This window comes from Canis aureus, chromosome 33, assembly GCF_053574225.1.
Source record: "Canis aureus isolate CA01 chromosome 33, VMU_Caureus_v.1.0, whole genome shotgun sequence".
Taxonomy (NCBI): Eukaryota; Metazoa; Chordata; class Mammalia; order Carnivora; family Canidae; genus Canis; species Canis aureus.
Window position 1 is genome coordinate 26,319,249 of NC_135643.1, and position 15,539 is coordinate 26,334,787.

Here is a 15,539-nt window from a genome sequence, read left to right on the forward strand (position 1 = left end):
GAAGAAAATGAAAAGAATAGCAAATGGCAAATTATCTGTCATAAACAACAACCACTGGGTCTTGAGAGGAGAAGAGGGGGGTGTACAGCTTAATTAGGAAGTGTCCTCCCAGAATACCAGTGGCATCCCAGATGCTCTACTTAGTTTGCCACGGGCCATTGTTTTCCTCCATAAATTTAAATTAGCATCTGCAGCCACTCTCCTAGAAATAAAGACTTGAGCTCTATGCTTCATTTTGAACAGCCACTGGTCTTGAACTAAAATTAAATCATGAATGGAGTATTATTTAAAGGTTGATAATTTTCATGGAATATCACTTCAGCAATGAAACTAAAACCCTTGAACAAAATTCTGCTATATACCCAAGAGTGTCATGATTAGGTTCCAGTTTAATAAAATTGGCTAGCATTTCAAAGTTTAAATGCTTTCAGGCAGTTTTTTCAAGAGGATATTGTAATCTATACAAAATTGAGCTTGAAGTGATTAAACAATACAACCTTGAGCTGATGGAGGAGGGGCGGGACAGTGATAGAATTCCAAGGGAAGTGAAGTGTCAAGGTCCTGCCCAAATTGGGGGAGATGGAGAAATTCTTTTCTTTCTTTCCATTCTAACATCAAATAAGATGCAACTCCTCTGTCACAAAGGGGTTCTTAAAGCCTCAGCCCAAAGAAAACATTGATTGCACTGAGAAAATTCAGTAGCCAGTAAAATCACACAACCAGAAGCACACATACTAGGGAGCAATCCAAAGTGATCACCTTGGTTAACAAATTCTTTGTTATACTTATGACATCTAGAAGCATCTGTAGATATATTTGTGATGCAGTGGAAGGGTGTAGTTGGGAGGAGGTAATCTTGTTATCACACAATCACAAACCTGCCAAGCCCCAGAGATGGTGCAGACCACCTTTTCTATTTCAGTCTACAGGTATTGTCCCCATTGCCACACCGATGATTCCTTGTAGTGCTTGGTTCCCAAAGAAGGCTAGACATCCTGCAAAATCTTCAGCTAAGATGAACACTTAAAATGTGATATCTTTGATATGTTATTATGGTTTTATGGGGTAGGAGAGAAAAAAATGGGATCTTAAAAAAAAAAAAAAAATCCCACCCTAGGGAAGATGAACTACCTAGAGGGATCAAAGAGAACTTAACAGAAAGATTCTACTTCATTTTTGTATTTCCTTCCCATTTAAAGATTTAGCCAACTCAGTAATGTTCCTGGAGCAAGAAGCAAGCGTCTCAGCTCAGGGTAGACTAAGCTAAGAACAATCAGCAGTGTTCACCTGACCAGCATATGCCAAACTTCTACACAGTCTAGAGATGTGAGCCTACCACAGATGGCCCAGATGTTCATGTGAATAATTCTGGCATCTTTCAGAAGCCCAACTAGGTATCAACTGGATTGGATTTATAGTTAATATCTGATAATATCTAATATCTTAGAAATATATTGTGTCATATACTGAGACCCTAATGTCTTGCTCACTGAATGTTTGGAAACATATGAAAAGTAGCTACTATGGTCTCAGAGACTGAAGAAAGCTTTAGGGATGCTGCAATAGTTCTGGGCTTTATGGAAACAGACCAGCCCATTCTGCTAGAAACAGGACACCAGCAGATCTTTTTTGTGAGTATGCTAAGATTGTTACAGAAGGAAGATAACAACAAGAAGGAAGGTTACAATCAGATCCACAAATGGTTGTGGCAGCAATAAATCAGTAAATAGTTTGAGGAACCCATGGAATTTATGACTAATAATCCTAGACATTTATGATAGATACAGATATACAGATAAAGATAGATACTGATAGATATAAATGATATAGAGATGCTAGAGAATATACAGAGATAGAGGTAGGGATGGGAGAATTATATATATACACTCAAGGCCTGATACAAATAGAACTTAGACAAAAGTGTAACTACCGTTATCAATCAATTAGTCAAGAAACAATATGATGAGTCCACTACTTCTACCTCAGTTTCATGTACAGGGTAAAAGAAAGAAGTATTCATACACCAATTGCTGTATTTCCATTAATGATATCATTTTTTATCTTTCTTCCAAAATAGCACTAGAGTGATCTTTCTAATCATAAAACAGTCCCATAAGGCCTTATGAACTTTAGTTTCCTATGTGTTATTTAATCTCATAATAACTCTGTGAGGAAAGCCGGCTACCAGGGCCAACATAGTAGCATGAAGAAGGAAGAGGAAGGTTGGGAAAGAAAGAAAGGAAGGGGAAAAAGAAAGCAAGGAGAGGAGGGGCTAACAGGATGAGAGAAAGCTGCCTACTCAGCTCTTCCTGCCATCAGATATCACTCTTCAGCCTACTAACAGTTCCTACCATCTCCTAACAAGTATTCCAAGGATTTAGACCCACACAATCCTTTAGACTCTCCAATAATAATTGTTCTACAAATGCTGAGAAGTGATATCATCATCACCAAACTTAGCTGTCACATTTTTCATAAACTCACACACAAAGCTGAGGAACTTCAGAGAAAACAACAGTAAGAGCAAGTGAAGCACAAAATCAAGAAAGTGAATTAAAAAGAAAGAAAGCACCAAGCACTCACTTTCCCTATAGGCCTCATAATCTTTCTTCATGAGGCAATCTAACCAGGCAGTAAGCTTACATTAAAAATGGGGTGTGTAAAGAGTGAGTTCTTGGAGACCAGCCTAGAGAAGGGAAATCCCTCCCATTTTGTCCTCAGTTCAACTCCCAAGATTCCCAGCCACACCATGTGAGTCACACTGCAATTGCCTATGATATGCATCTGCACGGATGCCTTCTGCTTTAGCAGGGATTTCAAGCTTCTGCCTGCCTATAATAAGGGGGAAAATCAGTGCAACAATGTGACCGGATGCTGGAAAGCTGGCAGCCAGGGAAAACAGTAGTGCATTTGGCTAATTTTCTATTTCAGGGCTTTTTACTGTTAAGAAAATTGGCCTCTGTGGATTAAGAGAAATTCAACATTTGCATCCCTTTCTTCAATTTGATCTCTTTGTTTCCATTTTAATATGTCGTGGGAAGTTTCCTGTGAATATGTAAACAAGCTTTGTGTTTATTTTAATCACTTTTTCCTCCTGTTTCCAGGCTCTAGACAACCCAAGCCCTCACTCAAATTCTGCTGTTTCAAGTAGAAAACAACCAACTTGTAACCTAAGTCTCTCCTTTTTTAAGAGGAAGTGGTAGTGGGATAAAGAAAAGGATGGCATTTCCTACAGCAGCTGAGACTCTTATTAACTGGTTAAAGAACCAACTCCTCAATAAAGAATTAGTCGAATGAACCAGTTGAAGAAAGAAAAGAAATCTTTGCGCTAATTTATGGCTTTGGAACATGAACAGCCACCCAAGATTCTCTCCCTTTACAGTTAATCTTGAATATCATACTTCTACTTTGCTTCTCAGAGACTCATCTTAAAAGTGTTGCCATATTTTGTGTTTCTAAGCCCTACATCTGATTTATTAACCCACTGTAATCTGTCTTTTGTCCTTACTACCTTACTGAAACTTATAAAGACAGTGGTCAAAATGACTGGCTTATTGATAAATAGAGTGAATGTTTCTTAGTGCTTATTTTACTGGATTTCTCCATGGCATTTGAAGACAATGAACATTGAGAAATTTCTCTTCTTTTGCTTCCTGTGATACCATGCTCTCATTCTCTTCCATCTCAGATCAGTTCTGTCTTCTCTGAATTCTCTTCCCTGCTTCTCTTAAAAATAGATGTTCTTTGTGTTCTCTACCTCTTCGTTGATGATTTCATTCCTTCTTATGTGTTCAATATCACCTCTACATGATTTTCACATCTGGATCTCTAGCCTAGACTTTCTTCCTGCATCCTTATATCTTCACCTACCTATCTCAGTTGCTGCCAGCTGTGGCCATTAAGGACAATTCCAACTCAGCTCCTGCTGCCACACTCCTACCTCAACTGCCTGCTGTTGTGTGTCTTTCCAAGGTTTGCCCCCAGGACCTTCTATAATATCATGGGAGTTGGCCTGCCCACTTAAACCAGGGCAACTCACAATGGGGTAGTCAGCAGGTAAATGCTCCAGAGTCCTGTCTTTCAGATAGGCTAATTCTTGGAGGCATTCCTTGTTCTCAAAAGTCCCTTTGTTGCCCAGAGCACTGGCCTTAAAGAAGTATCCTTATATTGAATCTTTCTCCTTCACTGTCTCACTTTTCCTACTTGGTCACTCATGGTTTGTGGGATCTTTCCCCAAGTAAACTACCTGTACCCAAGTTCTTATTGCAGGTACTGCTTTTGGGGAAACCCAAAGGCATTGGGTACCAGGAGTGGTCGTGGAATTTAGACTTTCAAAATGAGATTTTACAGCTAGATTGTCTCTATTTAGATGATACCTAACCCAATTACTGGTGGCAAACAGGATGGTGATAGGACTTACCATGCTATTGCATTAAATAACTGGGACTCTTACCCATAATGGATGTGATGAAGTATAGAGGAAAGGAGAAGCATTGTACAGAATGATATGGGGCAGTGGTAATTAAGGTTACCGAGTTGAATGGCTTTTCTTAAATGCCTTAAAAGCTTTGAAGTAAAAAAAAAAAAAAAAAAAAAAAAAAAGGCTTTGAAGTAATAGAATATGGAATAAAAATAAAATACCAGGCTCAGATCATCTGTCAACTGAGTGCACACTGTGAAGATCGTAAAGCTTCCACAGAAAGATTCAAAAAGACCTTCAATTCCTATAATCAGAGGGATGTCTATGGCAAAAGCCAAATATCTAAACCTTATGGAAAGACAAGATGTGCAGTATTGATAGGTCTCCTAAGCTGAAGACATAGCCATAATAGAAAAGTAGTAGAATCCTGAAACTTGATACGGAGACATTGGGTGGATTCATTTAGAAAGAGTGAAACTCCCAAGTTCTCTTGGATCCTCCAAAAAGAGAGGAATCTCCCTTACCTGAAGACCTTATAAAGACCACATCTGAGGCAAATGCCTTGTAAGATGATGTTGCCTTCTCAAAACCCACTATCACCTCCTCTTATAGCTTACAAACCAATAACGAAGGCTATGACCCTGTATTAATTTAGGAGGGAAATACAGTCCTTGCTCCAGAAGGAAATAGCTTTTTTACTTTTTATTTTTATTTTTTACAGAAAATGTAGTGCTTATTTATATGTACTGTCAAGAATTGGAAGAGTATGTGTGGGAGTGGTTTTTAAGGATTAAGATGAGGAGGAAGTACATAAACCTGGATAGGAAGATTTATTAATCTTGAAGTATACTCTTCCATGACTCAGGATTTAATGTCTCAGCAAGAATACCTGGATCCAGTCCTAACCCAAAGCTAGGAGGCGTCCATGAAGCTCAGTCACAATTTTAGCCTATAGTAATAAAGGTAGAGATACTGGAACTGCCTTGGCAGAGTATTGAAGAAGGATTTGGAAGGCTCAGGGAAGTGTAAAAGAAAGAGAAAACTCAACCCAATCACGTTTTGAAGGATACTCCCTTTACTTAGACAATAAGGAATAAATAGTTGATGAAATTCCATTATATATTTGAGAATTTCAGTGATAACTCTTCTTAGTAGGCCAGAGTAGGTAGTGAGAAAGTATGCCATGGTGGAACTCATTTCCATTGTGTCAACAGGGAGGACAGAATTCAAAAAAAATCAGAGACAAGGTTTTAGCACTTAAATGGAAGGTAGAAGTGATTACCATAATGGGCATCCAATCCAGAACAGCAATCTGAGAACTTTGACCATGGTTCCTAGGAGTGAGAGAGATGGGTAATTGACTGCAGACAAAAATCAAAGGCTGGCACACAGAAGTCTGATGTTAGCCTCCACTGTGGAATATCACAATTATTCAAACAACTTTAATATTAGATCTTGTTCTCCCACAAAGAGCCAATCATTGAAGGAGGGGAATGGTCCTCCTCAAAAAAAAAAAAAAAAATCTTGAAGATTTACTTAAGGAAGTTATCTATGTTGTATATACTACTGCAATAACCATGTGCAACAAACATCCCCTAATTCATTACCAAAAGGACTTGTGGCAATTTACCATAGTAAATTGTTCGCTAGGAAAAGAGGAGCACTCTGACCTTTCAAGGACTATTAGATACACTTATAGGCTGACACAAATACAAAGAGATTTGAAACCCCCTCATACCCTACTATACTAGTTAGAGTAGGGTTTTGAAGGTCGGATAAATCCTGACCGAGAATTATCTCACAATGTGTGCATAGACCTGATGATGTTGTTATTTTCCCTGTCCCTGGGTGTACTAATTGATGGATACACTCAGCTAACAAACGCCCATGTGTTTCCCTGAATTGTTCAGTAAGAGCCATTAATATATGAAAGACCAAGAGTAAGACTTTGAAACAACTCTACCCAGTCAAAATGGTAAATGGGAAGCAATACCGCAATCCATATGAAAATACAATGTTCATATTCCAATCAAGACATATAGGACACAAGTATTATAGTCCTTATATTGCTAATTAACATCCCTGTAGATTGTGATTGATTACCATGAACTTACCAAATGAAAGCCACAGTTGTGTGTCTATGTGAGATATGGTATCTTTACTGGAACTGATCAACACTCCTTATTGACCAAATGGTTGCATGGGGTATGTAGCTATCTGTCTGGTGAACAGATTCTTTTCAATCTCTATCAATTAATGAGGATCAAAGCAATTCACATTTATGTAGAAAGAATAGAAGTACATAAGCCAGATGTTGATTGTGTAGCTCCAATCAATTATATAATGAAAATAATATACTGGGATTCAGGCCTCAACAGATCTACAGGACACAAGTTAGTCATATGAGTATATGGCCATGATCCCTCTATCACTTATCCCTATGTACCAGTGTACCAATGATTCCCCTCAGCACACAATGTTGTCCTGAGTCTTACACCTCACAGAGAAAGAAAAATATTGGTCCTATTCACAACTCAATATGTTGATGTGACACATACTATACTGCAGCTCCACTCATGATTTTTCCTAAGGGACAATAATGAGAGAAGATGCTGTTTGGCAGGGCTTTGATCCGTATATTTAGTAGGCCACATTTTTTTTGAGGGAGAAGTGGTCTGAGGTGGGGGATATAGACTCCTATGCAATAGATTATTATTACCAAGATGTAAGTGTAAGATTGGCCCCTTACCATCACTGCCAATAATGCACTTGCAAAATTTGTGCTCTTTCCTTGCAGTTTTAGTCTTTGTTGCGTTAGAGGTTCTAACTCTGAAAGGAGTGGTAGTATCAGGAAATTCTTCCATAAGGAAACATTGTAAGTATTCTGTTGAACCTGAAGCTATAGTTCCTCATGCCAATGGACCAACTGGCAAATAAAAGAGATACTCTACTGATGGAAACATTCTAATGTGACTCTCTTGTGGAGCTGCAGTTGCCACAGAATAGAGATAAAGTGGACTATATCTGCAACTTGGAGCATCAACCGTAGTGTATTGCCATGGTTCCTGCCTAGTGACAATAGCTAACTGGCAATTGGAACAATTATAGCTTCACAAGGGCAAAGTAACCAAAGACTCAGACCCCCTCAACCTGACAAGGCAAGCAATTTATATAAGATTAAGTGTTGGCTGAGGGTTATAAACATCCCGTGTTGGTGGTAGAAAAGGAAGATGATAAAATCAGTAACAGTCTGAGGACTGATTGAAACAACAAAGACTGTAGCTTATACTACCAATTAACCAGAACATCTTCCTGCCTTCTGTCCCAGGGCCTTCTCTAACACAACAGAAGTTCCCCAAGCCTCACGGAACTGCAGTGCCGTTCACACTTCTGCAGGCTTCCTTCCACAGCACTCATCCAATCAATTCCTGCATCCAGTTGACTCTACCTCCCAAGAACGTTGGGAGGTTCTATCATTTAATAAGTGTCTCTTTTTTCTGGTCCCCACTACAACCTTACTCCCTCCAAACCTTCTTCTCTAATGCAAGACAGGCTCTTAAAAAGCAAGTTATGTCTCTTGCTCTTCTTTAAACCTTTCAATGGTTCCATAATACCTATAGGTTAAGGACTACTTTCTTTAACATGGTGTATAAGGTTCTGGATAGCCTTTCTCTGCCTATGTCTCCAGGTTCATTTCCTGTGATTTTTCATTGTTAAGCCACTTCAAGCTCTAGAAATACCAAGTAGCTTAAACTTCCAAATACTCTGTACTAGGTATTTTAATATTCATATTCCTTTCCAGAAACTGTAGTCTAAGTTCTCCCTGGGGACCATCCTTCCCACCCCCCTTTCCAGAGTAGGTGTTTGCAATTAAGCCATAACGACTGTCCCAGGAATAGGTACTCAGTGATTCAGAGCCAGTGATTCATGATAAAATTTATTTGTTCAGGAATATTGAAAAAGAAATTCTCCAGCTTTTCTATTAAACACAAATCTGGAATTGTGTAACCTCTGGATCTACTGGCAGCCATCTAGAGACTACAAAGGATAGCCCTAAGAATAAAGCCAACACAGAGGAAGCAAAGTGAATGATGGAGAGAGAGGAATTGATACTGATTACCTCCTCTGAGACTCTGTGTGTAGCCAAACCAGAAGCCAGGTCTACTCCACACTCTTCATGTGTATGATCCAATATCTTTCACTTTTAGCTTAACCTAATTTAACTCAGATTTTCTTTTATTGACCATCAGATGTGTCCTGATACACACATAGTGCCTCAGGCCTCTATGTATTTGTGCATGCAATTCCCTTAATCTCAAGTGCATTATTTAAATATCTTGGCTAAATTTTATCTTCTCTTAGAAGTCTTCCCTAATTACCCAGAATATAACCATCATCTCTTTCATTGTATTCTCTCTGTACATGAATATGCTACTGTTGAATTTATCACCATACGTTATATGCATGGTTAATATTTAGGTCTCTCTCCCTGGACTATTAATTCTTAGTTTCTCAAAAGATATTGTGTCTTCATTTTTTCAACTAGTCCAATGACAGGCATATAGTAAGCACTTGAAGTTACACATTGCTGCATAACAAAACTTCCCCAATCTTAGTGACTTAAAGCAAAAAAGAAAAAAAAACATAATTTCTCTAGATTCTGTGGTTTTATTGAATAGTTCTTCTGCTTCGTGTAGTATCATCTGGGTTACTAGAGCAACTGGAAGATACAAAATGGCTTCACTCACATTACTGACAGTTGACATGCAGGAGCTTAGCTGGTGTTTGTTAGCCAGGGTACTTGGTTCTCTTTCACATGGGCCTCTTCATGGGGCTACGTGGATTTCTTCACAGCATGTTGGCTAGGTTCCAAACAACAAAGGCAGAGCTAAAGATTTTTAAAAGCCCAGCCTCAGAAGTTACACAGCATCACTTCTGCCAATACTGTTGGATGAACTTGCCACAGGCCAGCCAAAATTCAAGAGGAAGAGAAACAGACTCCAGTTCTCAGCAGATGAGTAGCAAAATTATTGCAGAAGAGGATGTAACATGGGAAATATCATTGCAGCCATCTTTGAAATTGAAATAAGGCAATCTAAAGCGGCACTCAATCATTTCTGAATGAATAAATAGATAAGAAAATGAACAAATGATGTGTTGTCACCTTTATTCCTGTCACTATTTCTATTTTACCACCTTTTTGTCTAGGTTTTCATGCTGTCAGTATCTTCTTGTTGGAGAACTCTCCTTTCCTTTTGATAAGAGCTACTAAAATTTTAAGCTATTAGGATTAAGATTTAGGTTAATTCATATAACTTTAATATTCTCTTGATAGAAAAAGTAATCCCTCTTTTAAGCCTGCACTTCAGGACTGTGTGTGTGTGTGTGTGGAATTGCTTATTCCATGTCCCCAACAGTCCTAGAGTGCTTTAATATTCTAATTCGAATTTTAAATTTCTGAGTTTCAAGTCCCATGCCTAATTTTATCACTTTATTTAATACACAGTACAATAATATTTAATAAATGTGAGATCATTAGTTGACTTGTAGTAAGACTGCTAAGTCTTTAATAGCCAAATAAAGAAGTTTGCTACCCTATCTCCAAGTCTGTGCTACAAAACTCCATAAAGAATATAGAAATGGGATCCCTGGGTGGCGCAGCGGTTTGGCGCCTGCCTTTGGCCCAGGGCGCGATCCTGGAGACCCGGGATCGAATCCCACGTCGGGCTCCTGATGCATGGAGCCTGCTTCTCCCTCTGCCTATGTCTCTGCCTCTCTCTCTCTCTCTCTCTCTCTCTCTCTGTGTGACTATCATAAATAAAAATAAAAAAAAGAATATAGAAATGACTGCTAAACATAGATAGGCATTATGTTTTTTACATGCATAATAAAAGAGACACATAGTGAAAACACTCAGTTTTTGAGGAGATACAAATATTGTTTAAGTCCCCACATTCCTTCCATCCAGTGAATTTCTTTTAAGACCAGATGGCCCTGGTCAGAGGACTTTTAGTTCAATTAGTCATTTCCTGAGGACACATCTCTATGGTTTGTCCTTTTCAGTGTAGTTCCTCTTATTCCTCTTCCTTTTCTTATTTATTGGAGTTTGATCTAACTTCTCTTTTAAGTGGAGTGTTCCAAGATCTCATAAGATATTCTTTGCTATATATCTTCTTAAATTGCCATGTTTGTGTATTTACCATAATCTCCTCTTACTCCTTTATCTTTCTGTTCTTTTCATTTCTCCTAGTTTTGCCTCAGAAACCAAGCCCTAGATACAATAATAAATTCTCTGTTCCAAAAGTTCTTGAATAAAAAACATTAGCAACTATGTGAACCGTCACTTGTCCTGGATCTACCAAACTGGGATCAATTTCTGTGGCCAAATCTGTGGATACAACTGTTTGGAGCTTAGCAGATATATCTTCACAGCATCTATTGGGTAGCTTCTATAAATCAAAGAAATTCTAATCAACCCATGATGTAGCTAAAAACCTACTAATTGTTGCACAAATTGCCACAGATCAGCCAAGATTCAATGGAAAGAAAAACAGACTCTACCTCCTGATGGATGAATAGCAAGATTATATTGCAAATATTATATATGGGAAAAGAGTTGAGTATTAAGTCACAGGTATATTTAAATTTTAAGTGAGAACTCTGAAGGTGGGAAATCAGAGAGAGAGCAGGGAGATGGTTCTCATGACGATAGCCATCTGTGTACCATGTGTAGTTGTCCAGGAAGCATGTTTTAAATGCAAGCTGGAATTAATTTTCTGAATACCCAAAATGGCACAGCTTTCTTTCATTTGCCCTAGTAGGTAAGTTCATATTATCAGGAAAATGGTACTAGTTCCCTTTTTCAGAAACTTTTAAAAGCTTCTTGGGACACTTGGGTGGCTCAGTGGTTGAGCGTCTGCCTTCAGCTCAGGGTATGATCCTGGAGTCCATATCGAGTCCCACATCGGGCTCCTTGTGGGGACCCTGCTTCTCGCTCTGCCTATGTCTCTGCTTCTCTGTCTCTCATGAATAAATAAATAAAATCTTTATTAAAAAAAGAAAAAATTTACAATCTTCTTATAGAATATAAGGAACAAAGACTTATTTTCTGTTTTCAGCACAGGGTGATATATGTAATCTGTGTTTCTAAATCCTTATTCCACTTGAGACACCAAACAAAGTAATAATAGTTGATACTGAACATAGACTTCTTTTTTTTTTTTTTTAATTTTTATTTATTTATGATAGTCACAGAGAGAGAGAGAGGCAGAGACGCAGGCAGAGGGAGAAGCAGGCTCCATGCACCGGGAGCCTGATGTGGGATTCGATCCCGGGTCTCCAGGATCGCGCCCTGGGCCAAAGGCAGGCGCCAAACCGCTGCGCCACCCAGGGATCCCCTGAACATAGACTTCTTGATGCTACCTGAAATCTAGCCAGAGACTGACTCTACTTCCTTCTCTTCATCTGCTGGCCATTGAAAAAAGGATATACTACCTGATTCTAATTAGCTAATGTATAAAAGGAAAGAAGAAACAAAGATATAAACCTGAAAAATCTAAAAAAAAATTGAAGTACACCAGGAAATTAATTTAAGTCATCAATGCCAGGAAATAAATCCTATGCCACCTCACCATCAGGGTGCCAACAGAGCATTGATTCCCATTCCCGGGAGCATGGGGGCAGGGGGACGGAAGCAGGAATTGGTGCTGTCTCTACTAGATCTGGGTAATAGTGAAGAAGTGTCTGGAGAGATCAGAATGGCTAAGAGATCTTTTGGAACCTTTTCTGGGAAATTTTTAAAAATTAAAGTAAAATGAAACTTTTAATTAAATTACAAGTAGTTGGAAAATTTGCTTTTAGCAAATCCATAAGTATGAAAATTATTCCACTTGATCCAAAGGGAGATATCAAATCAAATGTCAGATGTAAGATATAATTTCTTTTGCATTACCCAAGAGTGAGGGGAAAGCAAGCCTTGTATTTTTAAATAAACACTCTTCCACAGACGCAAATGGACACAGCATCTGCAGTCCCAAAATATCTATACCTGATAGAGAACAACATATTACATGTCTTTCATAAACGCACAGAGTAGAGTTTTACAAATACTGAAAATAAAAAAGAACGTATTCCAAAATGCATTTGTATATCAGTTCATTGGAATTAGGACATTTTCCCCCACTAAATCCACAGTTCAGGTTCCCAGATGAATCTGAGAAATCCCACTTAAAAATCATGCAATTGAAAATCTGGACCATCCAAATGCTGAGTACCACATTTCAAGTTATTTGAGTCCTAAACCACTGTGACTCCAAAGGTAGGGACCAGAGGAAAAGCAGCTGTCATGGTGTCCCAGGAAGATAGTTCCCATGACAATAAACATATGTGTAAGTGCATCATTCATAAATCAAGAATCATCAACATGCGCAGCAAAGTATACATGCTATCTAAATCCCTAGCTGACACCTATCAACCTAAGTTTATGTAATTTCAATTATAAATTTTTTTAAAAGTTATTGCTATTTTGTATAAAACTGCTTCACATTTAGAACTTTCATTCAATTTTTCTAACTTGATCCTAATTTTCCTTTCTAAAACTAAAACACAAAGCCTTGAATGCAGTAGTAGTTTTCCCCAATGTTCCAGGGACCCTACTGATAAGCCCCATAATATAGCACATATCATCCTTTAAACATCAACCAACAGCCTTTGTCTACCTTTTCCTAGTGCAGGTTTTTACTGCTTTCTCCTTTATCACCTTTCCCTGGAGAAACAATTCCTGACAGCTTAAAACCACCATTTATTTGAATTTAGTGAACTGCTTAATGCTTGTGTTAGGGTACATCCCTGGCTTTTGCCACAAACAACAAATTTACATTTTGATGCTCTTCAAGAATAAATCCTCTCAACAAAATTGTGGCATTACCTTACATGTTTAATTCATACATAAGTTTCCTCGTAGAATTTATTTCTTGATGGACATGAGGTATAAGATTCTGGAATCTTATGTAGCATTTCAAATACCAAAAAAGGTTATATTTGGCATTCCCCTTTCCTATTAGTCTCTCTTCCTCTCTCTATCCAAGTCTTTTCCCTAGAAACTTACTCAGCCTTGTATTCTTCCTGAGTTAGACTCTTACACTTCATTCTTTAAAGCAAGATATGCTATTAAGGTAAGGCCTTAGCTGATTTACATTCTGGCCTAAATTTAATTACTTGCTATGTATGCTGCACCCCCCACAAAAAGTAGGAGAAATTTTATAGGAGACTTTAGTGATTTTGGGCAGCGGGGGACATCAGTGATTTTTGTATAAATAATCATTCCAAGGTCTTAGTAACCATTCTCATTCTCCAGATTACCATGAGAAATTATACGTTGGCACCAAATCTGAGCCTTAAGTCTTCAGTCCTGAGTCAGTCTCAGGAGGCACCATCCCTCTTCTCAATTTGTAGTATTCTTTGCCTATTAGCCAAGACTTAGAAGGGGACAGACAGAAACACAACCTCATGAAATTCAGCCCAATTCTTCCTACTTTTTAACTATAATTTCCTACTAGTCTTAAATTTAATAGAGGGTCACCGTGGTGTCACACATTATTTATCAAGTACAATATCCTACAGTTCATCTTTCCAGAGATGTCTGAAACATTCAGGACTTAGGTCATCAGCTCAAAATTTATCCCATTGTTAAGTCAACTCCAACTGACAATTTAGTTCATATACCATACTCTTTTCAGAAAAGTCAATTATCTATTATCCACTTGGTTATTGACTATAATTAAGCTATTTCTCATCTTAATAACATTAAAAAATTTTAATAGATAACACTTGAATGAAAATGATTAATTGTAAAAGTTTAAATCCAAGGTTGGTGTTAACCAAAATAGAAATCTCATGAATGTTGAACCAGAAATGTGCCAAAAAGCATTTCTCTACCAAAGACTGAAGGATAGGATACTATACTTTAAATAAACTTAATTTTAATAAAAATAAACTTCTAGGTTAGGGCAACCCAGAAAATGAGGACTTCAGGTTAAGATCTACATAAAGGGGAGAAAGCCCGGGAAAGTGACAGAAAGCGAATGTAGGTCTTAAAGGAGAATTTAAATTACACTTGAGAAAGTATTTGTAAAACAAAGCATTTGTCTTCACAGGAAACATGTAGTCTTAAAGGAGGTGCTAAACCCATGACAAAAATAGTATTATCTCAAGGAAACAGATGAATGCCTATAGGGAAGGGAGGAAAGTTGGTTAAGAAAAAAAAAGAGGAAAAAATTAAATGTAAACCAAAAAAAAAAAAAATCCCCAAAACTGATGAAAAAAGGAAAGGGACTTTCTAAATAAATAAAGAGATAGCACAGAGACACAGGGATGGTGGGGTGGGGGATGGAGGGAGACAAAAGGAATAGATAGAAATTATTTCAAAAGTAGATTGATATGACAATCAAAAAGACATCTTCCATATTTCAAAGAGACAGTGAGGATAAGCCTGAGAACATTAAAAAATGTCAATGTCATGGAAGATGTTTAAAAAATAAAAGTCTGAGAAACTGTTCTAGATTAAAGCAGACTAAAGAAAATACAGGATCTTTGATATAATTCTAATTTTTTTTTAAAGTTCTAAAGGCATTGGGACAATAGGAGAAATTTGGATATGGACTGTCTATAGACAACTAGTATTGTGTCAATGGTAAATTTTCTGAGAGTGATCATAATGTAGTTGAGTAGGAGAATGTCTCATTATTAGGATATATACACTAAATTATTTAGGGATAAGTAATGTGATAACATGCATCTTACTCTCAACTGAGTCAGAGGAGAAAAATGTAATATAAAGAAAAGGAGACAGTAATTGTGGCAAAATATTGACAATTAGTGAATGTAGATTAAGAATCTACTAGTGGTGTTTTTTCCTTGTTATTTGACTGCAGGTTTGATACTTTTCAAAATTAAAAAACTTTCTCAAAATTAAAAAAAAAAAAACAGTATTCACACATAAACTTTGAGTAAATAAGTTGTGATACGGAGCCCCTGGGTGGCTCAGCGGCGTGATCCTGGGATCCAGGGATTGAGTCTTGCATGGGGCTCCCTGTGAGAAACCTGCTTCTCCCTCTGCCTA

General features: G+C 37.7%; 1 protein-coding gene and 1 long non-coding RNA gene across 4 annotated transcripts in view; one reads left to right on the forward strand and one right to left on the reverse strand.

The window, feature by feature from the left end:
- Window positions 1-3,546, forward strand: part of LOC144303802 (uncharacterized) — a 113,220-nt gene extending 109,674 nt beyond the window's left edge. For all 3 annotated transcript variants that reach the window (XR_013370773.1, XM_077882187.1, XM_077882188.1), the window contains one exon: window positions 3,105-3,546. Coding sequence is in view for 2 of the 3 variants with exons in the window: in XM_077882187.1 (XP_077738313.1) it covers window positions 3,105-3,203 (99 nt within the window). In the remaining variant the exon portion in view is untranslated. The remainder of the gene's footprint in view (window positions 1-3,104) is intronic.
- The window catches only part of LOC144303806 (uncharacterized), an 81,118-nt gene that overhangs the window by 33,657 nt on the left and 31,922 nt on the right, over window positions 1-15,539 (reverse strand). The window lies entirely within an intron of this gene.